General features: G+C 39.1%; 1 protein-coding gene across 3 annotated transcripts in view; it reads left to right on the top strand.

Annotated features, from left to right (window-relative positions):
* kremen1 (kringle containing transmembrane protein 1) overlaps positions 1–24,186 on the top strand; it is a 94,704-nt gene that overhangs the window by 55,120 nt on the left and 15,398 nt on the right. For all 3 annotated transcript variants that reach the window (XM_088076437.1, XM_042487471.2, XM_042487472.2), the window contains one exon: positions 21,872–21,996. In XM_088076437.1, coding sequence (XP_087932563.1) covers positions 21,872–21,996 — 125 coding nt within the window. The remainder of the gene's footprint in view (positions 1–21,871; positions 21,997–24,186) is intronic.

Raw genomic sequence — 24,186 nt, forward strand, 5'->3', positions numbered from 1 at the left:
CAAAACCATTAAAAGAAAATTATAAATACATTTAAAAATGTATAAAAATGTAAAACGAATTTAATAATACATCTCATAAGATAAATAGATTCTAAAATAAATAAAGATATTTAAAAATTAATAAAGACAAATTCAAATTCATAAATACATGAATTCATTTTCAAATAAATAAAAATAAATAATGTAAATAATTAAAAATCAAATGCAACAATATTATTAAATATATATTTTTAATTTTTTTTGAAAAGCAACTGGACGTAGAATTTTCAAAATAGAGACTTTCACACATACTTTAATTTAAAAAAAAAAAGGTTAAAAAAAAACTTCTGTTTTTATTACGTTAAGGGTCATTTTGACTGATAATAACAAAAAATCCGTAATAACATGAAACAACAAAGATTTTTGAGACGGATATCATACCCTGAAAATCTCTTACAGTTGCAAACCTAGTTATGATACTCTCCTTTTGAAATCCCAACAATAACAGACAAGAGCTCCACCTCAGAGCCTGAAAGCTAAAATGAAGCTTGTGTTGAATTTGAGGTAACTGGTGGGCAGTGGTACTAACACAGTTAAGGTCACAGCTGAGGTTTCGAGATGTTGTGACTTTTCACTGCAGTAGGTCCCACCAGGCTTCAATAGCCTCCCATTGCCTCGAGCTATCCCAGCATTATCCTGCCTGAGTAGCATGCTTGACTAAAGCCTGCTGTTTGAATAGCTTGCGTGTTTGTTTGTATAGGAGCTTGTGTGTGTCCCATTAGACTTTTTACTGACCTATTTCAAACAATTGTCCATATAGCTCCGTTTTTCTAGGCCGATATCCCGAACCTTTGTGGTTTGGGAGGAAAGAGGAGAGCAGCCCACACTGCTTCTGTGCAGGGCTGGGCTCGTCCCTTATCTTTGGTGAAATTAGGCCAGCTTTTGTTCCAGATGGGTTTGCCATGTGCTGGTTCAGCCTTTTTTTGTCTGGGATCCAGTACTGTGCAGCGTGTAACCCATCCTTGCGACATGTGGCCCATTTCTAACGGCCGAGAGCTTCACCCGTATCAAATACTGTCTAACATGAACGTTGTGTTTTTCTTTTTGGGTATTTAAAGTTATCCGGAGCCTTGTAATGTAAGAAAGGAAGATGATGTTTGCTGTGAGCCAGGCATCCAGTGCCATGAAAACACGCCTGCTCAGTGGAGACGGTTTCTCCCTGCAGGGATACCAGGGAGCTTTCAGACACAAATGCTCCGTCTCATCTATTGTGAAACCGCAGTCGCCACGTGGTGCCTCACCTTCTGGCGGTGCCTGTTCTCAATCTGCTGCGTTTGAAAGCTTCAGCTGCCAAGTGAGAGAACGCTGATGCTCTCTCAGTGTCAGTGTACTCAGTCTGTGGCTGGCAACAAAAGGCTGAAAAACACAGTGGTGTGCCAGCGAAAGGGCAACAGTGGTCTTTGTTTTCATTTTGTCTGGCTTTTGTTTTGTCTGTGCCTTCGTTTTGTCTACTCTTTTTGCTTACGTTTGATGTCGCGTGGTTGGCAGTTGGTGGCCAACCCGCCAAGGCACCTGGAGACTGCCAGCAGTCGGTCTGTTATCCAGCTGGGTTCCCTGTCATCTAGGGTCATGCCACCCTGGTGAGGGTGACACACCCTGCTGGAGTACGCACTCCCAGGCGGGTCACATGAGGCCAGAAACACATAGTCTGACAGGGTGGATTATAGTGTAGGTCACAACTTTTGTTGATCCTAGTAATCCCTCATGGCAGCGGTTATCATGTGGTGGAATTATCTAAACATTTCAAAAAGGCGCACTGTCAAGGCACATCTACTACTGTACAAATTGACATTTCCACAGTGTGTCACAGTGGATGCTGGTTTTGAGGCCCTTCTCATTCCCATGCCGCTAATTACTCAGCAAAGCATAACCTGGTCACCAGTGTTTTTATTTATTGAAGCACAGTTCCTGTGTGGCAGACTGGACATTTTCACAGGCTGAGTTTCACTACATTTTACTCATTCGAGCTTTATTGAAAATAAAGGGCAAAGAAATATTTCACTGCTGGAAAGATGGTCTTTTCATAAAACTGGGCTGTATCAGTAAAGAGAGGCAATTACTTTTGAAATTGATGATCCATGAACAGAGAAAAAATAGAGAAAAAGGGCTATGGCATTCACTTTTGCTCAAGAGGTAGAAAGCCTACACCTACCACAACGCACTGCACCGGCATGGACCAAAAAATGCACCCACCGTTTGAAACGATGGCAGCACGATGGTAACAAACAATCTTGTATTACAGTTAGCCAGTAAACTAAAATATGTTTCTAAAAACATTTGAGGCGAGAAATAGACAACGCAACAGAATCTTTGTTTAAATATTTTTAGCACTGCTTAGTTTTAACATTTTTGACATTCCAGGATGCTGCAACCAATGCCAGGACATCATAAAAAACATGTGGTTAAGATTAGGCTTCAAAGACACGGGGGGTTTGATAAGGGCGTGATAAGTTTAGGAAAAAACATTATGGTTTGGTTCGACATTCATACGGGAAGTAAACGCCGGGCTCCTGCGTGAAAGTCCAGGGTTTGTTGGACCCATCCACCACCTCTCCTACTACCCGGCCCATAACAACCCTCAGCTCGGATATTACGTCATTACCCCACGCCCAGTGCCCTATCATATTGACCTGAAAGGTGTCTTTTGGCGTTTGTATCTTAAGTTGAAATCACTGATAAAGTAGCGGTATGAGTGAGAACAGGCTTGATCAGCACCGTCTAATTTACTATCTGAGTTTGACAGAGAAAGACAGAGGAGCCGGTCTGTTCTTGATGCACTTCTACACTCTTTGTGTCCACGGTGGCGGCACGGGTGCTGGGCAGTATGAAAGTGCAGAAGTACAGCCTATAGTTTGAGCAACAGCCCGAGAGCCACCGAAAATCCGCCAATTGACACGTCTTGCATCACCAGGCAGAGTTTTGCAGGGGGGGAGCACGGAGATCCAGGCACCGGTTAGATGGAGAGAAGTTTACACAGTTCTTTCACACATTGTAATGATATGAAGCTGGTTGTAAATTGGCGAAATACCTCTTCACGGAATTACCTTAATTTTTCACACTTTTATTAATTGGGAAATTAAGTTTTCTCTGTAGATCAGTTCACTTCTGACTCATTTACATCAAGCCTTAGTGTGTAAAACAGGCGAGGCTTCATGTTGACTGACTGAGCAATGCTGATTCTAATGAAGTGTGAGGACCTGGAGCCTCTGGCCAAACCAGTAGGTTTGAAGAGGTTTAAACTCCAGCAACACTTTATTGTTACACCAACACGTTTCAGCTTGCGGCCTTCATCAGGGTCATTGTGCCGGAAATCCTCACTCTGCTTCTACAAACCAGTAGGTTCAGTGGATAAGATGAAAGCTGACAGCTCAATTCATTATTAAGGGACTTTGGTTTTTAGTTTTAGACAAGTTCAGAAGTCACACGGATCCCAGGAGGTCTCAAAAAATCTGTTCTCTGGTTACTTGTGTTGAGGCCAGCTTTCTCTAAGATTAGCTCAGATTGAAAGTACTTTAACTCACTTTTAAAACATCCAATCATCTTACTGCTAAATAAGACAACAAATGTTTTGCTGTTAAGGTTTAAAGAAAATCTGGTTAAAAAGTTTTGATAAAACCTTTAGTTGCAAACTTCAAGCATAGCTCTACAATATTTCTCATTGTTGTGTCATCTGCAGATGTCATAGTAACTGTCAACGTGACCATTTGTAATGTGATGGTTTTGTGTTTCATACTCAAAGGACATTTTGTTTTGGTGTGGCTCCTTTAAGCTGACAACCATTTGCTTCACGATTTGCCCCAGCTGAATCTGATTGACACCGAGTGAAACCGTCAGGGTGAAGTCCTCGAGCGTTTGCCAAGACAAAGACGCTTTGATCTGCGCGGCGGGAGCTCATCTCTCAACAGCGCACTGTATAACCAAGAAAAACTTGTTGTTCCACTGTGTTTTCCTGCAGAAAAGAAGCTTGCAGAGGCTGCAAGGCTTTCCCCTAATGGGACAATGCCTTTTAGGAAAATGCAAATTGTAAATATATATTTTATGTGGAGGATTATGATAATAGCTACCCACATATAGTAGTGGGTGATAACTAATTTTATCTTTCAGGAATCAAGTTTATCCATCTTTTCAGTTTTTTATGGTTTTCAAGGTGCACATTGCAAGATCAGATCTCAGGGGTTTGATAAAGTTCTTTTTCAATTTTTACCTAAATGTTTCAACCCTTTGATACCCAATCAAATTGGTTTGATTTTGTAAAAAAAAAAAACATGAGGAGAGGGGGATAAGCAAATTTACGAAACATGGCCTGAAAATTTGTTAAAAAAAAACAAAAAAACTGAGACCTGAAAGTAAGCAAAAAAAGGTTAAAAAAGAAAACAAACAAAACAAACAAAAACAACAGAAAATGACCTGGAGAAGAACTCAAATTTAAAAAAATAAATCAAAAATATATTTTTTTATATAAGTATTATGTATATATATGTATTCTGTTACAAGATTTTAAATCTAAAATTCATATAATTAGAAACATTAGACATTTTCCCCTATTTTTTGGGATAGTTTTCTAGTAACCCCCCCCCATCCTGTTAACAGGATGGAAAAGATAAACATTTTATGTTTTTTATTAATAAAGTGTGGTACCATGTGTTTACACATGATTATTGTGGCTGACAATACCTGCTGTGTTTGGTAATGAGTCTCATTATCCGTACGCTAGAATTCCCGTAAGCTACTTTGTGAGATATTAAGATGTTCCTTTGTTAAAGAGCTGTCAGTGTGTTTGCACTGGAATTTTTAAGAGACTTGATGTGTGACTTGAAAACCTCACTTCCAGTATGTCTCTATCCGAACAATTGAACAACTGAGGGAACGTCTGATTAACCTTGTCTGTCACCGTGAAACAATAGTCTCACAGCACATCCATCTGGCAAGCTAACCAGCCACACCTTGAAGACATTAACACAAAGTAGTTATGTGTTTAGCCCAAGGTTTTATCACTGAGCGTTAGGGAAAATATGCGGTGATGAGATATTGCCCTCATTAAGGGTGATTTATGAAGTCGCTAAATGGCACTTTGAAGTTGTGGGACAGCTGAGAAGACTCTCAGCCAGTCTTGAATGAATCAGACCAGATATTTATTTACAAGCTGCTCTTGTTCAACCTTTTGGGATGAAACTGAGCAGTCCGTGGGTCTTTTTTTTTTTAACTCATTCTGCCTCTATTGCTGCAAGTGTCAATCCTCTTTGCTAAAATATTAGCTGTTAAATGTACAGTTTTAGGCCCATACTTGGACTATGTCGGGCATGACCTTTCCTCCACCCTTCTAAAAGGAATCCTGTACAACTGAAATAACTTTCATAATGTGGAATCCACCAACTCCTATAAATTTTGTATTTATTATCTCCGCAAGTCAGAGCTGTACTGCATTATTATTATTTCATTTTATTTAACTTAATTTAATTTAACTTTATTTTATTTTATTTTATTTATTTATTTATTTATTTATTTATTTTTAATTTTTTAAAAAAAATTAATTAATTAATTTTCATTCCCATTCTTCATTTTTTGTGTGTCTGTTAAAGACATTGTTCTGTATTAAAATGTAAAAACTGCAATAAAAACAATGAGAAAAAAAAAAAGTACAGTTTTAGGAAATGCAAAGAAATGCCACCACTGGACATTTTTTTGCCTTTATCAGATGGGATAGTTTCAGTTTGAAAGGGGGATAGAGGGGATGACATGCAGCAAAGGGCCACAGGTTGAAATCAAATGCCCCTTTTTTTAAGATAGTATTGGGGAATCTCTGTCTCGAGGACTACTACAAAACTAGTCACAACCACAACAAAAATAGTGAGTATTCAAGACCAAACTTTGCATAACAGTATTCAGTGTAGAAATACTGATTTATATGACTCTTAGAGGAGAAGAGGTGTACCTGCCTCTGCACCAGCTTGGTGTATCAGTCCACTGACTGTAGAAAAAACACAGGCGTTACCCCTGAAACTGCAGTGCTGTGAACAAAATAAGAGAATATGGATCATGTTAGGGCTTGTTGATTAATCAGATTTTATTTTCAATTAAGATTTTGACTTTCAATGATTATCCAAACAAGATAATCAAGATTAAACAATTATAGTGCCGCTTTGTGTTACGCAATGATGCCCTCGTCTTGTGTCATAAATCCAGCACACCTCTTTTAGTGGTTCAGTGGTGCACTTAAAAGCCCAGACTCGCTCCCTAAGCACTTAAATTGCCTTTGTGGTTAAAAGGTGTTATACAGCTGAAGATGGTTTACCTTATCTTCTCTGGGGATTATTCTGCATGTAATTCTTACCTATTCAGCCTCATAGCAGCCATTCAATATTTAGTGCTTGGTGTCGTTTTCCTTTTTTTATTTAATTTTAGCTGGATGTCACAGTTCCCCTGAGTTGATTAGAGGGTTAAAAGCCCAAACTCACATCAACACTTCCTGTTTCCATTTCAAATTAAAAGCCTTCTAGCGCTTCTGTGGATAGAATCTCTTTTATTTGTTTTTTGTAAGATTGTGTGGAAATTGCAATGACTTGCACAGAAGCATCAAAGGCAAACTCAGTGTGGAGAGTTTCGGTTGGTTGAGCGAGGTCACGCTCAGGTAAAGTAAGGCTCTGCTGCTTATATAGTTCACCTTGAGCCAAGATGACTTAAAAAGAGCCTTTGGTCAATGTGTAATCTTGTTATATAATCATTATCATTATTTTTAACATAACTGAGTGGCTGTAGATCATGTTGAGAAAATATCGTCTTTGAAGACTTTATAAAAGGCAGTAAAAGTCAAACCGCTGAATGAGGGCCCTGACACAAGAACAAGTGCGAGTCAAAATAAGCAAGAGGCCGAGACAAGCCGAACATGCCGGACATGTGGTCTGGAAACCGAGGCCAGACTGAAGCACCACAGCCCTGCCTCGTGGCTGTTGTGGTTGCCTGAACTGGAGATACTTTCAGGTTCTGTTATTATAGTATTTATCTCTCTCTCCGTCATTGTTTTCAGAGGCAGAATATTTTCCCTAGGTGGTCTTGTACCAGCTTTCACCACAACCGAGCCTCCCAACTAGCATACTGAGGCAGGTTCAGGCATCGCTGAGTGGAGAAGGGTGTGTGTGTGTATGTGTGTGTGTCTGTGTGTTGCTGTGTATGTGTGTTTGTTCCGGTACTTTTGACAGGGTAAAAACCGGTCAGAGACTTAGACCTTCAAAGTGAGGACATTTTTGTGAAGTGAGATCATTTTGGCCATCCCTTTTTTCATTTAAGAGGCTGCTGGAGGTTAAAATTATAAGGATTAGGGGTTGAGTAAGGTCAGTCATGTTGTAAGTCTTGGCTGTAGGAGATCCTACACTGTTCAATTTTATCCAGGATCCAACTGTAATATTTCCCAGTAAATTACTGTAAAATGATACAGTAACTTACTGTGACAGTAACGCAACTAGTAGCCAGTAATTTACTGTCAAAGTCTCTAAGTGCATGTCCAACATTTTACAATACGTCTATATCACAGTTTCATTTTGACAATGATTTATTGTGAAATATTACAGTTATATTCTATAAAACCCTGAAAAAAAACACAACATTCTTATACCCCCTCTTATATATTCTTATAGCCCCTTAACCCTTTGAAACCTGAGCAGATTGGTTTGACACCAAAGCATGGTTAGAAAGTAAAGAGCGACTTAATTAACCAGGAAAGTCCCCAAAATTATCAGGAAATGAAAAGAAACAAGAAAATTACCTGACATAGTCATAAAAAAGTAAAAACTGAAAAAAACAGCAAATGACACCGCCAAGTATGCTAAAAAAATGGAAAACAAAATTTATTTTTCCTTTTTTTCCTCTACTATGATTTGAACATAGTTATACATATAGCATTCTAAACATTTTGCCCTAGAATTTTTAAATTTCCTTTTTTCCAAATTTTGGGGGTAATTTTCTTGTCATCCTGTACTAATTTCTCGCAGTCTGCAGGACGTTTCTTGCCAAGTTAATCATTGCCTTTTTTCTCGTGTTTTCAAAAGAAATCAAACCAATTTGCTTGCGTTTGAAGGGTTTTGAAAGACATCTCAGTGCAGCACATGAAAACTGATGTCAGTCCATGTTTCAAAGGGTTAATGAGTCTTTTATTTTCTGTAGACCCAGTGAGCAAAGGTACAATGCACTTTGATTTCTCAGAAAATAAAGGTCATGCACATTTTTACCATTATTTGGTTGACAGGTGTTAATTTGGGATGCTTTAAGGCACAGACATCTGTCACTTTGACATGTCCCCTTTCACCTGCATTAAGCCTGTCCTGGCTGGGGAGCTTTGAACCCACTCATTGTTATCTTCCTCTGACCTCTGACCTCTTCATAGCTCCACCCACACCTGCCCTCAGGGGAAATACCTGTCTGCAGTGATGTGAGGAAACTTTCAGACAGAAACTAGAGAGACTCACAAAAAAAAAAAACAAGCCAGGGGACTTCAGGTAGATTTAATTTCTCAGCCTCTCTCTCTCTCCGGCTCCTTCCCTCTCTCGATGTCTGGGGTTAAATCAGTCGGGGCCATTAGGGAATTAAAGGTATTGATTACGAGGCGAGCCGGTTGTGTAGAATGTTTGCTAATGAGTACAAGTAGATGGCCATTGTTTAGTGCGTGTCTTGGGAGAGAGGAGGAGATGAATAGAGGTTCAACCAATTAAGCTCTCAGGAATGAGGGCTCACAGCCAAATGTAGACCAGCGTGGCTCTGCACAGGTGCAATGAATGTAATTTTATTATCGGATATTGTTTAGCTAATGGAATTTAAACTTACTGTGCGTGTTGTGTAGGGCTGAAAGTCGAATAATCAATCGGAGACTGAGATAGCTTTAAGTCAAGCAGTCGTTTTTTTTTTTTGTTTGTTTTATTTCTGCTAGTCGCTGTGCTGTGCTGTGTTATTCTGGGGACGTTTTGGTTCCCAGAGTTTGCTGTGCAGTGAAAACTTTTGACTTCTGTGATACTCTGATACAAGCTACAGCTGACGTGATGCAGCGGCACTGAGAGGAAGAGAGACTCTGCACTTTGAGTCTTGATTTAGAGGCCTTATCGTACCACCGATGTTGTCGCCGCTGTCGCCTTTTCTGCCGTGATCTCCGCATGATAGTAACCTCCTCGAGTGTCGCCATGTCTGTTGTTTACACATCTGGTAGTTGTATACAGCCTCTCGTGTGCCCTCTAGAGCTATCCTCAGTAACACGCGTCACATATAGGTAAGTATATATACGAAAACACTTATGATGCAGTTGGACACGTACTTAAACGGAAGGTTAAACAGCAAGCGTATCGCCAGCCTGAGGCCCTGAGAGAACATTATCTTCTCTCTTCTGCTTAGAAATGTTGAATTACAGCTTAAAGCAACTTTGTATGTTAGCTAATTATTCTGTTAGCATGCTGATTGTTTTCTGTTTTCTGTTATGGTGCTCATTGACATTATGAGTGTTTTCAGCTGTTAGTCTTATGTTACCTAAACTGACAAACGTTTCAAACAATGTCTGGAACAAGGCTTTTTCCTACTTACCATTGTTGTGTCTCAGTGTCTTCTGTGGTAGCATCTGCAAAGTAGTTTTTATACCAGTTCTCCCAGTTGAAGAATGATGCATTTATATTTTGCAGTTTATATTTGTGCAACTTGGATTTAAATGATCAAGTGAAAATTGTGTGTTTGTTACAACTCCGAATTGAAATGAAACAAGTAGATTTGAATGCAAGTTTTTTTTTCTGTTTACGTTGATGAGAAAACATCAGTTCACATGTGCAGAGATGAAGTATCTGAAAGCCATACTTGAGAAAAAGTACAGATATCTTACCAGAGAGTGACTTTGGTGGAAGTTAAAGCTACCTAGTAGAATATTATTTGCGCATGAGTCTTAAAGTATCTTATATTTACTGTACTAAAGTATCAAAAGTATTTTTTATCATATTAAATGTGCTTAAGTAAAAGTACAAGTAAATGCGATAATTAAGAAGCAGTCTGTAAAAGCTGACAAAAATATAAAAACTCGGTGTAGATACTCCCCAGAAAATACTTTAGCACTGTAACAAAGTATTATTACCTCTTTACATCACACCTCTGCACATGTGAAGGTCCTTTTAAGCCACTTTGTCAATCCTAACACGTTCTCTACATCTGGCAGACTGTTTTTGCACATTTCTTGAGACTTCGCCACCTTCACTGACACACAGATAACCAGGACAACCTGCTGCAGTACACAAACAAGAAGCCAATCTCTTTGAGAGTGAATGATAATAAATAGAAGTACACCGCTGCACGTATCTAACGCCTGAGGTGACCACAAAGTGTCTGCTCATCTTTTCATCTCGGCATCAAGTCCTCCCGGGACTCTTCGGGACACAGACTGTTTGGTTTGTCGAAGCAGGCTCAGTGATGCAGTGTGGCGGCCATTTTTCATCTCTTTCCTGCATTGTTTCGGCCTGGTCTCTGAGGAGGCACTAATTATTCATTTAAGGCTCTGGCTCTTCCCTCTTCCCTCTAATTAGATGGTTAGTCACTCTCCCAGGGCCCCGGGCTGGGGCATTGATCTCCTCCATCTCAATCTTGTTGTAACACAGTCTCCACCACACACACGCACACAGAAATGTTTAAATGGAGGACAAAAGAGGACATACAGATACAGTAAACATGCACGTGATATAGATCATACAGTGGAGGCTGTCTCTCACACACACTCACTGCCCAGCAGCGTGTTTTGAATGTCCCATTAGCGAAGTCACTCAGTTTGATACAAATACTTCTCTCATTCCACCCAATAATAAGTCCCTTATTGTCTGATGGTAAACGGTTCCCATTTACAGCCTGGATAATTTATGATCTTCATAGAAAAGCAAAGCATAAACCCCAACAGAAACACATAATAGCAACTCCCACCTCCTCACAAACAATACAGAGTTTCCAGAAATGCTCGTCCCGGGGGAAGTTAGTGGCATATTTCTCTGTTTCTCTCGCACTCGACAAGACTAATCACAGGCTAGATGAAACGCAGCAGCTGTATTTGTTTATGTATTGAGTATACTGTACTACAAAAGGGGTAATAAATGGAGCTGAGACACAATGAAAGGGAGACGGAGTGAGGAATAAAAGCAGAGAGACAGAACGTGATGGAAGGGGGGAAAAAATCACATAAACACTGACTGTGATAAGTGTTGTTTCCTTGCTTTGTTGCACTTAGCATTCCTGGGAAGGCGGTTCCAAGTGGTGTGTGTTTGTGTGTGCGTGCATCAGATTTGAATTGTTAACCTGCTGGCAGTGCATTAATGGTTTGGTGGGAGTGTTTCCAAGACTCCAACATACCTGTGTTTTAAATTACTCGCATCAAGGCTTTTAGCACTTGAGGAATGTGCTTATAAAACCCTGCTTCTCTTTTGACCTCAAAGCTTTAACACCCCTTCATAATGTGAAAGCACTAATGACTTTTAATGACTAATGTCTCTGGTTACAGTGTAATTGGATGTTAATGAAGCAGTGGTGCTGTTTAAAGGATGATTTTGGCCACAGTGAATGTTAAGGTTTTTCAATTTTTTCCCCCTTAAAACCTCCGGTCGATTTCTCTTATGCTTCTACCAGAGATACTTATTAGAGATTCCGTCATCTTTAAGTGCAGTTTTTATCCTTTTCCCACCAAGATTAGTGCTTGTACATTTTTTAAAAACAGGCAAACTTGCTAAAATAGGCAAAAGACTCCATTGTTATTGCCAGTAGGCCATAGCTGTGTTCACAGTTCTACAGCAGACAAGTATTTCTTTCTGTTTTGTTTTTCTAGTGTGTCACATTCATACTGTTTCCCTCCTGTTAATGCAGGTGTTTTAGGTGTGTTAGGGTTAGGTAGGGGGAAACACATGTCAAAAAACAGGTCCGTAAACTGTAGAAAGCAGCATGGAGGCCAATGAAAATGTTACAATGATTTCCATTTTTTCCCTTAAAAACTTCTGGTCAGTGTTCCCCATGCTTATACCACAGATTTATGTCTCTTATAACTTTTCTCCACCTTAATTAGTGCATGTATCTATAAACACAGGAAAGCCTGCTATAAGAAGGGGTGATAGACTCCTTTCCCGTTTCCAGTATACCAGAGCTGTGTGCACAGCTCTACAGCAGATGAGTATGTCTCTCTGTTTTTGTTTTTGTTTCTTGTTGGTTTTTTTTTTATTTTCTAGTGTGTCATATTCAATGTCACAGATGCATTGCTGTTATATCGAAAATGTGTTTCCCCATCTGATAGTGTTTCCCTGCTGTTAATTTGTGGTGCAGTGGGAAAGCGGCTTAACAGTCAGTTTACTCATAAGCATTATCAAAACTAAATCTGAGATCTGAGATGTCAAACTGTGAGAAAATAATTTTAGAAAGAAATCTTTGTCTATGAAAATGCTTCAAGGCTGAAGAGGCATAAAAGGAGAAACATACAATGTTTATTCATTCACAACACCGTCAGAAGACAAAGCATGTGACACTGGACAAACGTGTGAACACTGGATATGTCTTCCTCGGCTTTGCCTCTTCAGTTCGAGACACTCTTGTAGCTCAGCTGGGCCGTGCTTACATTGTTTTCATTGCTGGAAATTTGACAGAACATCTCAACATCTCCAAGTGTTGCAGTCTGCTTTATGTCAAGCCTCAATGTGTGCCTCACAGCTGCCTGAATGTGGTTCATATGAAATCACGACTGCAACTTAAAATTCCTAATTATACTTCTGATATGGGTTTAAATTCCACGTTTTGTCACGATACTGTAGTCTATTGATTCTTCTGACAAGTCTACGGTCTGTCATGACATGATTTTGATTTTCATTCAGAGGCCTGCAATCGAATGAGATGATGTCCCCGCTGGTTGTCATTGCTCGGCGTTAGTCAGCGAGCACAGTTTCAATGTTTAGGAAGGAGCTGGCACAGATACATCATGGACATTTTAAAATGAAGGTGAATCTTAAAGATAAATTTAGTTTATTTATTTGCACAATAATAAGAAAATAGGAAATATATACAAAAGATGTAAATTCAGCTATGGAGAGGAAGGAAACTTGAACAGCCTTTTCAGAGTCAATCCGTTTAAATAACAAAAAAACTGAAATGACTCAATAAAATGAAACAAAATAAGCCACGAACAAACAAGCACAAGAAATGTATATATATGTATATATAGAAATATTTATAGTATATATAGAAAGAAAATAGTGGTAAATGAAAAAAGAAGACCAAAAAATAAATGAAAATAACCGAAAACTAACCTAAAATATGTAGATATGAATAACCAGTAGAGGAAACTTGCCAAAAGCTTCAAGCTGAAATGACAGATTTTTTTAGGTATCCAGTTACATCAAAACAGGCTGAAGTATCTAACACCCAGAAGTCTCAATAAATAGTATTGTCTATAAGATGTCAGAAAAGTCCAAAGTGTTCAGTTTAATGACATGTCTAACACGACCAACAGTCTAAAACCCCAAAATGTTCAGTGTACTATCAAACATGACAAAGAAAACCATTAAATCCTGATATTTTAGAAGCTAGATCCAGTAAATATATGTCATGTTTGCTAGAAAAATTACCCAAACGAAAAATAGGTCATTTTTCTGTCAGTTGGCTAGTTAGTTAATGTTGCCGTTCTTTATTAAATGGATCAGCACATATAAAAAGAACGAAATCAGTGAATCTGGATAAAATATAAAATTGTTTGATGTAAAAAATAATAAAAAATCGAGAATGTAAAGGAGGAGTTTTTCAGGAAAATGGGTTAACGTTTCACCATGACTGTGATCATTCATTGTAAAAACCCACGCCATCAGCGACACAGTGAAGCCACAGTGGCGATACCGTGTGTGATCTGCGTGGGCGCTATCAGTCGAGCGTGATCAGTCAGCCCCTTAAAACTGACCTTTGATGCTCCCACATCCAGACTCCATCAGGCGGGATCTGACAGCACAGCCAGTGTTTTCTCATTTACAGAACAAATAAGCAACTCAACGAAACAAGATCACGTGACAGCAATCATTTTTTACAAGCCCGGATAATGAATATGAATTAATTTCGATGAATGAAGGTGAAGAGAGAAGTTTGTATACTTTGCTCAGTGCAGCCTCACAGGCTGCCCTTTTGTACATTGTCCAGCTCTTTATGTTGGTTTGGCTCAGTGAACATTACAGTGGCTAAGAATCAGAAGTATACAAAAAAATAAAAGCAGCTAATAATGACTGCAGGGAAAACCAGGGGGATGAGAGGGAGAAACAAAAAAAAGACTGAACTTTGTCCTGACTTTGCTCAATTTGATTTAATACTAAAACTTCATAAACACAATATATTTATTTCAATTTATATTTATTTTGGAAAGAGTTTTGCTATAGATAGATGTAAGGCATTTATATCTATATATTAATCTATTTATCTATCTATCTATCTATCTATATATATATATAATTGAATTTTATTAAAATACTTTCACAGCAAAAGTTGATGTATGCAAATATGCCTAAGATCTACCCATACCAAAAGTCTTTCCAAAATAAAAATTGAAATAACTACATAGTTGTCCATGTTTATGAAGTTTAAATGCATTAGGAAAATGTTTGATCAAAACTTTCAACATCACACAGGTCATACAGCAAGTTCCCAGTGACTTTTTTTATGAAGTCAAGTGAAAATAAAAAAAAAGAACAAATAAAAATAACTCCCCCACGCTGACACTTTATTTGCACTTTTTAATTAATTAATTTTATCATTAAAATAAAACGCCGATACAGATAATTGGCAAAATGCCAAATATCGGCCCCGGTAATCGACCCGGCCGATAATGTGTGAACCCCTAGTATGTAATATACTGTCTCTGGATAAGTACCCCATACAACTAAACTTCAAATAAATCAGAACTTTCTCTTTAATTTTGGTGCTTTAGTTATTATCTTTTTGTCATCATGGCTTCTCTTGTAGATTATATGATTACTTTTTCTAAAGAAATCCTCCACTTTTTTCAGCTGTGATTATAAAGCAGAGACTTAAAAGGTTCGCTGTTCCTTTAGGCTTTGTATTCCCTCTCTCTCTCTGCCTTACCTCATCTTTTAAGTGAAAGTATGTGGCACGCTGCGCTGGGTGGATGCGAGCAAGCAGCGTGGCTGTTCAGAGGGAATCTATTTTGAGAAGGGAGACACCCAGAATCCCATTAAAAACACTTTTTTTTTAACTCTCTCCTGCTCTTCATGTCTCTCTTTTTTTTGGCACTTTAGATGTCATAGAAATTTATAACTGTAATTATGTTTCCTTAATAACATGTTTGTGCCCTGTTCACACTCGTGAACCTGCTTGCACGCGCTCCCTGCCAAAGCACTTGCCGGAGCCTGCTGTTCATGTTTGGTGCTGTTTGTTCTCTGCTCTCTGTGTTGTTCTTTTCTCTTTCTCTCTGATGTGTTTTGGGTCGGCGTTGTTGTTGTGTCTGCTGCATCAGTAGAGGTGTCTCCTTTTCCCTGCTAGACAGACACCCGTGAACTTTGTTATTTTGCCAAATGCCTCCAGTCAACCTTGCACCGTATTGCATTGTGGGAAGGCTAACTAAATCCTCCTCACCCCTCAGGACCAAGTGCTGGACCTGGGGGGGGCAGAGCCTCCTCTGTCGCCCCCCAAACCCCTCCGTGATTGCACTGACCTCAACACTTTCAAATCCCAAGACCCACCTTTTCAAATCTGCTTTTAATTTTTGACTCAAGCACATTTCATGCATGTCTGTCTTGCTTTTACAAATTTTTTTTAATTTATTATTCCGGATGTTTTACTGACTTTAATTAATTTTGTTTTTGTCTCTGTTAAGCGTCTCTATAAACAAAATGTATTATTATTAATATTAACTGCTCCTTTGCGAGCTAAGGCAGCAAGTTTGTGATGAGTCTGGCTGCAGTCAAGCTTTGTTTAGCTCTCTGTGTCTGTTTTTTTTTAACTCTTTTTTTCTCCTTCGTGGGAGTCTCGCCTCCCGCTGTGATCTCCTGAGGTTTTCAGAGGTCTGGTCTGGGCTGACTGGAGCATTTATGCACCTTGTGTTTCCTCCGTTTCTCCCCTCTGGCTCGTTAAAGTCTAAATTCCACCGACGGCTTTGAAGTGTGTTGAATGTGTTTGTGTGTTGTTTTTTTTTTTTATTGTTCGTGGAGATATTTGCACTTGTTACGCCTGCGAAGCAGATGTTTTTTAGGAGCAGCGCTTTGCTCAGGAATTTTCATACAATTTTACACTTTTTTTTTCGATAAACGTTCGATGCAGAGAACGTGCAGCGCGGTGGCAGCCGACTTTTTTGTCTTAAGATACATACAAACCTCCAGTTCTCTTGTCAGAGTTTCAACACATTTCTACCAATAAATTTCCATGATTTTGATTTTGTAAATTATAACATCCTCTGAAATGACTAATTATTGGTTCTTTTCATAACTATATAATAGCTTTTTGTAATAAATATATTATTTATTTATTTTTTATTTTTTATTTGTTTTTTATTTTGGCTTTAGGGGAGGGGCATACAACATTGAATAGCTGTATTTTGTATTTATATTGCTGCATATTTTAAAGAAAACATTGCTTGCAGGTTTGGCATGCTTTCTTTTTGGAGATTTTTTTGTTTAAAAGTTTTTGCCTTTTTTTATGAAAAAAGATTGAGAGTTTTTGGCAAAATAACTTTTTTTCCTTTTAAAATGGTCATATTTTTTTTCTTTTTTTGAGAAAACATGCCTCCCAAACCCGCAGGCATGTTTTCTTTAAAAAGAACTCAGCTCTTTTTTTCCTTTAAAGTTTTTGAACCATCCATCACAGCCAGAAACAGTAGAAACTGATATTATCATTGGATTTTTTTATTTTCCAACAGTTCTTGATCAGACCACATGATAATATACAGGTTTGTGAAACAAAATTTCCAAAACTTTCAGGGTGTATTTAGTTTACCAAAACCTTATCCAGGCCTGGAAATTGCTATTTGCAAATTTCATCACTTTTCCAGGTTTTTCATAACCGTATGAGCCCTGTTTGGTGCGATATGATCCCACCACCTGCTGCTCTGATGCCAGCGCTTCACAGCCCCTGGGACGAGAAGAGGACAAAGGCTGATAAATTGACTGTAGTCTGCAATCTTCTTGTCAAAGCAGAATGAAAAAGGAGCACTGCTGCCTTTAATCTGGTTGTTGAGCCCTGCAGTGGCATTTTCTCCTCCGCTTTTCAAAGGCTCCATTGAAGTGGTACCTGCCTGCCTTGCTCGGAGGGAGGTTGCTGGTTCCCAACCAGGTGTTTATCTCTCCTCTCTTCTCATCTCCCCTCCTGCACACTTCACCAGGGTTAATCCAGTGTATACTTAAGTCATGGATAAAAAAAGAAACTGCTGTGACAGCAGCTGTCCTGTCTCACTCTGAAAATATGAAGCACCTCGAAGATTCTTATTACTGTCATGTTTGCCTTTAACCTGCCATATAATCCGGCCCTTAATTCTGCAAGTAGAGTCTAAATGATTCAAACAACCATATTAATCCACTTATAAAGCTTTGACATGGTTGTGGCTGAAAAAGGAATATCGCACATGATTTATTGCTGGTCTGATGGCGTCTGAGGACTTTGTCTTCAAGTGCTGAGTCATTTGTCAAACACTGTTACGCACGGCAGCAAATCAGGGCTGCAGCCAAAATCTCGCCGGTCACTTTACGGTCAGCAAACGTGGGTGAAATGCAGGGAGCGGCCTGCTCTCTGCCAGTCTGTTTCACTTCACTTCCCTCTCTCCCCTCCGCCTTCACTCTTCCAGTCTGTGGCAGACATTCTTGAGGACAACATTTTGCATGGAATCTAAAACATGTCACACTTTCCCCCCAAAAGCCTTTGTGCCTCATTCTTGCATAAACAGAAAGAATCTGCAGCATCTGTTGCACATGCAGAGGAGCTCTCATGCCAGCCAAAAAGTTAACATTGGCAACAACTGGCACCCCAAAAACAATGCGCCTGTGTGGTCTCTATCGAGGTTACTTCAGTTCATGAAGGCGGTTTCGAGTGATGCCCCTTCGCAATATTATCACATGTCATTCAAATTGTGGTTACGTGCTAATCCATACTTTTTTTTTCTTCTTCTGCAGAATATATTGGAAACTGTAATCATGACAAGCTTTTGAAAATGTGTTTTTCAGTTTCTTACTGCCAAAAACTGGCTGCCAGTTGTTCACGGGTGGAACTCGCTGTCATCCGACGAGCAGCTTTCAATATGCAAATGTTTGAGAAGACACACAGCAAGCAGAAAGCTCCAGAGATATCCAGTTCTAGGACAGTGTTGGTACACAGAATCAGGGGACAAACTCCTCCTCAGTCTCTGAGCTTGTTGTCAGACTCTTGCAGCAGCCACAAAGCACACAAACAGACAGAACACGCTCCAGTGTGATATCTGCTTTAACTTCGGATCTTCTGCTCTCTCTGTTAAATTGTATTTGACATTTTTTTAAAAATCGCCATCTTTTTGTACTAAATGGTCTAAATCCAACAGGCGTAGCAGGTGTTATTTTCAATGTTTCTAATGCTGAAGGGTCAGCACAAAAATAAACTATTGGATTCGCTCCTTTAGGGATTTAATTAACAGTTTTGAAAATTTTGAGATCACAAGATTGCAAGAAATTCAAACAAATTTAAAAGAGGAAGCATATTCAGTTTGAGCTCCGTATTAAAGCATATTGGCCTTATTTCTTTGAAGAACATAAGAATAGGGCAATGAGCAACTTTACAATAAATGTAAAAAATCTGAACAAAATTAGCAAAAGTTAAAAGAAAATTCTCTGAAAAAGTAAAAAACAAAAAACTAAATAAAATAACCTGATAAATTATATATACATCCATCCATCCATATGTATATATGTATATATATATATATATATATATATTTATAATATAATATAATTTATAAAATAAATATGTATAATTCTCTTTACAGTTTACACTATGTTTTTACAACATTTTAATAATTCTCTCTCTCTCTCTGTCTCTCTTAAGGTCATTTTTATTTTCTTTCACCTTTTACTAATTACTGGTGATTTTCGGGACATTTCTTGCCAAGTTGCTCTTTGCTTTTTTTACCATGCTTTGGAAAGAAATGAAACCAATTTGCTCTGGTTCGAAAGGTTAAAATGCCTGTGAAAGGCGTCTGAATGCAGCTCAAGAAAACTGATGTCAATTTAGGTTTCAAAGGATTAACTTGATCTTGGAAATCAGCATGAATTTGGAAATCACACATGCTTGATGAGAAACTGTTTTTTTATATATCACATGCTTTTAATTTTTGCATCCGTGTCGTGTCTCAGAGCATTGTTGACAGCTATTTTGGACAAAGTCTTTTTCCCTTGTCTTTTCCTAATGAGCTTGTTTGTACCCTATGGTCGGCTCCCACCACTTTCTGTTGGACTGAGGACCTTCCGGGTGTGTGTGTGTATGTGTGTGTGTGGGGGGGGGGCTTTTTTTATACTTGCAGTGGAAATGACTTTCAGATTGTGCAGCAACTTCTGTTTGTCAAATTCGTTTCGCCCCACAAAGTGGAAATGAAACAAGAGTAAGCCTGTTTGAGTCACAATGAAAAACAAATCATAAGTGGGAGATTGACTGCTGGAGGCTTTGTTGGCACTTCCTGAACTCTTACGGCGAATTTAAAGGCTTTGGAGTGTTTAATCACTGCGCTGGATTCAGAAAATTGCATAGTATTTGATGAATACACAGCGGATTAAGGAAGGATTCGTCTGACTTGAATATGATCTGAAAGTTGTCATACTTCATCATTCATCTGTGATTGTTGGCCTATTTATGTCATACATCTCCAGGTCTCACCTAACAAACGTTTTACTGTTCCTGTGTAGTTGTTGAATTGATGGGCTGCAACAATGGTCAAAACCAACAGGGTATAAGAAAAGTAAAACTGAGATACAAAAGTTGTTTGTTGCTGTAACAGTCCAAGACGGAAAACTTGGTTGCGTGAATTTTTGCTCTAATATCACTTTTGTACAGAAGCCCTGAGAGGCAAGTTAGACATTTTTTTGTAGTGGTCTAGTTTCTGAGTCTGATCTAAATTACTGTGCTGTGTTTATGACTTTAGAACAGGCGAAGAAAAATGTTTATCCAGGATAACGTTTCTAAGTTGTTGGTTTTTATTTTTGAAACAGTTGGGATAATTGGGTTACTTTTTTTTGGGGGGGGGGGTTGTGTTTAGGGTTGTTGTGTCATTATGGATCTTGTTGTGATGTTAAAGGTCTTTGTTAAGGGTCTTTGTCCTGTTAAATGTTTTTTTTTCTTAATTTGGTGATTAAAATGTGGAAAAAATCAAAATAAAATCTTATTAAAAAATGAAATAAAATATAATAAGAAATTTAACTTAACCCTGTTCTAAATTACATTAAGCCCCAGACAGAAAAAAATGTTGATCTTAAAAACTTAAATAGATCATCACGATTTTTCATGCCAACGGACCAGTGATAGCCTTGGCTGGAGGCGTCATATTTTTGGGATTGACCATCAGTCCGTCTGTACTTCCATATGTCCCGTTCTTGTGAATGTAATATCTCAAAAACACTTTGAAGCAATATCTTCAAATTTGGCACAAAAGTTTATTTGGACTCAATGACCTTTGACCACTAAACTGTAACCATTTCATTGGTTACAGTTTAGTGGTCAAAGGTCACTGTGACCTCACAAAACGTGTTTTTCGGCCATAACTCAAGAATTCATCTGCCGATTATGACAAACTTTCACACAAATGTCTAATAGGATCACATGAAGAAGTGATGATATTATTCATTCAAAAGGTCAAAGTTTGACTTCACTGTGACATCACAATGTTCATAAATGATCATCATAATTTCAGAGCTGAGGGGGAGACATTTGGTCAGATCCTGAAGTGTTGACACTGATCTCGAAACTGTGCTGATCTTATAGATCTCGGTGCTGCCGGTGGGAAGATGTGTGTGAAGCATTTTCTCAAATTTGTAGCTTCTTTGCAGCAACATCCATATGGTTCGCAGAGGAATACAACCTTATATACCTTAGTTATTCGAGTTTTCCCACTTGCGTTTCGGGGCTTCCGTATTTTTGTGAACTTGACAGATTAAAATTGAACCCGTGTTTAATGTAGACCAAAGGTGTTGGACTTGGCTTCCTTCCAAATGTTGCAGTTTGTCAAATTCCTTCTGGAAAGGCAACAAGTAACCATTTTTTTCCCTTCAACTCTCACCACACGTACAGAGCCACACATGCAGAAGACATTATATCCCTAATCTGATGCAACTTGTGCTCATATTTGACAGAGAACATTTTCTAGATTCCTGCTTCCTCTCGCTATGACTCAAACATCCCCATCCTCTTCACCCCTCTTCCCTCTTTCCAACTCCTCCTCCTTTTCTCCTTTCTTCAGAGGCTAAATTTTTGGCTTGCCTGATGGCAATTCACACCAAAACATTCAAACATTCAAGAGGCCTGAATATTTTTTGATTATGTCACCACTGATTGTTTTTTGGAGACTCGTCTATGAGGCAAATCATAAACATGATTTCAAAACTTGAACAACATAGATGAAGCCATGAGGTGCAGAAGGGCTCAAGCCATGCAGTATATGAAGTGTTTCATAAACAACAAAAAACAGGGACTGACCTCTGCAGAGGAAACCTGGATATACGATCTAAATGACAAAAAATGACATATTTTTGCTGAGGAAATGCTAATCATCACCATATGAAACAGATTGTAAGTTTTGTTTGGAAGTAATCATAGTTTCACTATCCTCTCCTCTCCATCCTCTTCCTGTCTCCCCCTACAGTGCCTGGGAACTTGGGATGCTTCAAAGACAGCGGTGACCCGCCCACTCTGTCCGGCACCAGCGAGACCTCCAACAAACTCACCATCCAGAACTGTATTAGCTTCTGCAGGAAGCAGAGATACAAGGTGAGATTTAACAACCTGGTCTCAATCTCAACTCATCAAAAAGATACTGATGCACAGAGGCACCCTTTAGAGACAGTATGAGCCACCCTGGGTGGCAGTATTTGTTGATGGCTGTGCAAGCACCATAGTATGAAGAGCAGGAGGTCGATGGGTCAAACCAACACCGGACTTTTACCCAGGAACTAGCTGTTCATTTCATTTCATAATGACGTAGTGTGCCAGTATGTGTAGCATACTATTCTAGTGGCATTTGTCAGGTGACGTTATTTTACATTAGTAACCAATGTAGTTATTTTCAACTAAACGATGTTTTTACTTAACTAAACCACATGTTTTTGTTGCCTAAACTTAAGGAAATTATCCTTAACCCTTTAAAACCTCAACAAACTGGCTTAATTTCTTCCAAAATCGCAGTAAGTTCCAAGTTCCAACCGTCCCTTAAAGGCCAAAATGCAGGAGGGTAACTAGCACGTTATATTTGACGTGACAGGTTACTGATCAAGTGTTGGTATTTGACAAGTCAGGAGTGAGAATGTGTTTCAAGAGAACCTAAATGCATGAAATGAAAGTAAACATTTGATTTTCAGAGCATCAGCTTTTAACTCTTCCGTTGGAGAAAACATTCAATATTGAAAGAGAAATAGGACTCAAATTACTGACTCTTTTATTCTAGCACTTGCACTGGAAAGTTAAAATGTGTCCCCTCATTATGTAAAAAAAAAGTGTCCAGTCATTTGCTTGTGTCATGTCTAAAACGGACGTGAGCTGTCTCTCACAAAAGCCAAGCTTTTATGTAAATCATCTGCATTTACAGGCAATTTCCTGACAGTCATCGCTATAATGCCCAGCGCACTCTATACCCTCTTTATTCAGCCATCAAACGTCCTGTTTCAAACCAACCAGCAGATGACAAATCATCACAGCAATCAAGGCTGACAGCTGGAAATGAATGGTTATTAGCCCAGTGGGCACCTCCTCTTCAATGCATTTTCCTCATCTGTATCTGGCATGCCATTGTCCCAGCTATAAACAGTGCCAGGTGTTCATTTTCTGTCTCAGCAGATCCGGTTCAGCTCCATCCGCACTGACAGATACTGACAGCTCCCCCCCTCCCATTTCAATTCAGCAGATGTTACAGGATGTGGCGGCAGATTGGCATCGTCTGCCTACCCTTGGACTGTCACTGTCCTTAATGCGCATGTGAAACGTCGCTGCTCGGAAGTACGGATCCCGTGTGACTTTTTGACAAAGAGCATGCCTGATGAGTGAGACAGCAATCCATCGCTTGTTTGCTTCTTGCCAGAAGTATTCACGTTGGTGTTACTTCATCAGATAGAATAATGCAACAAGGACGGAGCTTGATGCGTCTTGGCGAGAGAGCACGAGCTCCATAAATTCCTATTCCATGAGAGAGGACGCACAGTGGGGAATGATGCAGTACCTTCGCTTGTGCGAATTCATTTAGGGCCTGAAAATTGGACAATGGTGTCCTTTTGAATGAAGGACAATAGCTCTTTTGAGGACAAGCAGCCAGCCGGTGGCGAGGTCAATATGTGTGAAGGTTTCTGACGTTACGCATTCCTGCTCCGACGCTTTCAGGAACAGTTTACTAAGAGTTGTGATTTTGGAAGACAGATAGGTGCTGTTTCTGTGAGGTTTATTCTCTGAATCCTGTGTGCAGCTGTGTGCTTGAAGGGAAGCTTCTAATCAGCTGAGAGGTTGTGGTTATCCAGGCTCGGGTTGCAGCATCTTGTAATCATGAGAGAAAGAGCAATTAGGGCGCTTTAGACTCAAGTCACTTCTATTTCAAAGAGAGAAGGAGCTCCATGCAGTGAACTATTTACTAAATGTAAACACAACAGTCCTTTTTACACAGAGATCCCACTATAGGGCCACTACTAAGGCCACATTTAGACGAGAACTACTAAAATGGGAAAAGGCTTCCCTTTGCATTTAAGAAGATAACATTGTGAAAATGATCCTTGTGCACACAGATCTGCAAAAACAACCAAAAATGCTGTAGTATGCATGCCAGGCCAGTAGTTGGCGCTCGAACTTTGTAGTGACACACTATAGAAGAACACCGTTCTCACAGGATCCGTACATTGACAATTTACACAGTGATAGAGGGGGATGTTTTTTCAAACGATTACACTCTGGAACCAGGTTTCAAGAGTTTGTGTTTTCAGG

Source organism: Plectropomus leopardus, chromosome 4 (assembly GCF_026936395.1).
Source record: "Plectropomus leopardus strain MGB_pleo_1.0 chromosome 4, ASM2693639v1, whole genome shotgun sequence".
Lineage (NCBI taxonomy): Eukaryota > Metazoa > Chordata > Actinopteri > Perciformes > Serranidae > Plectropomus > Plectropomus leopardus.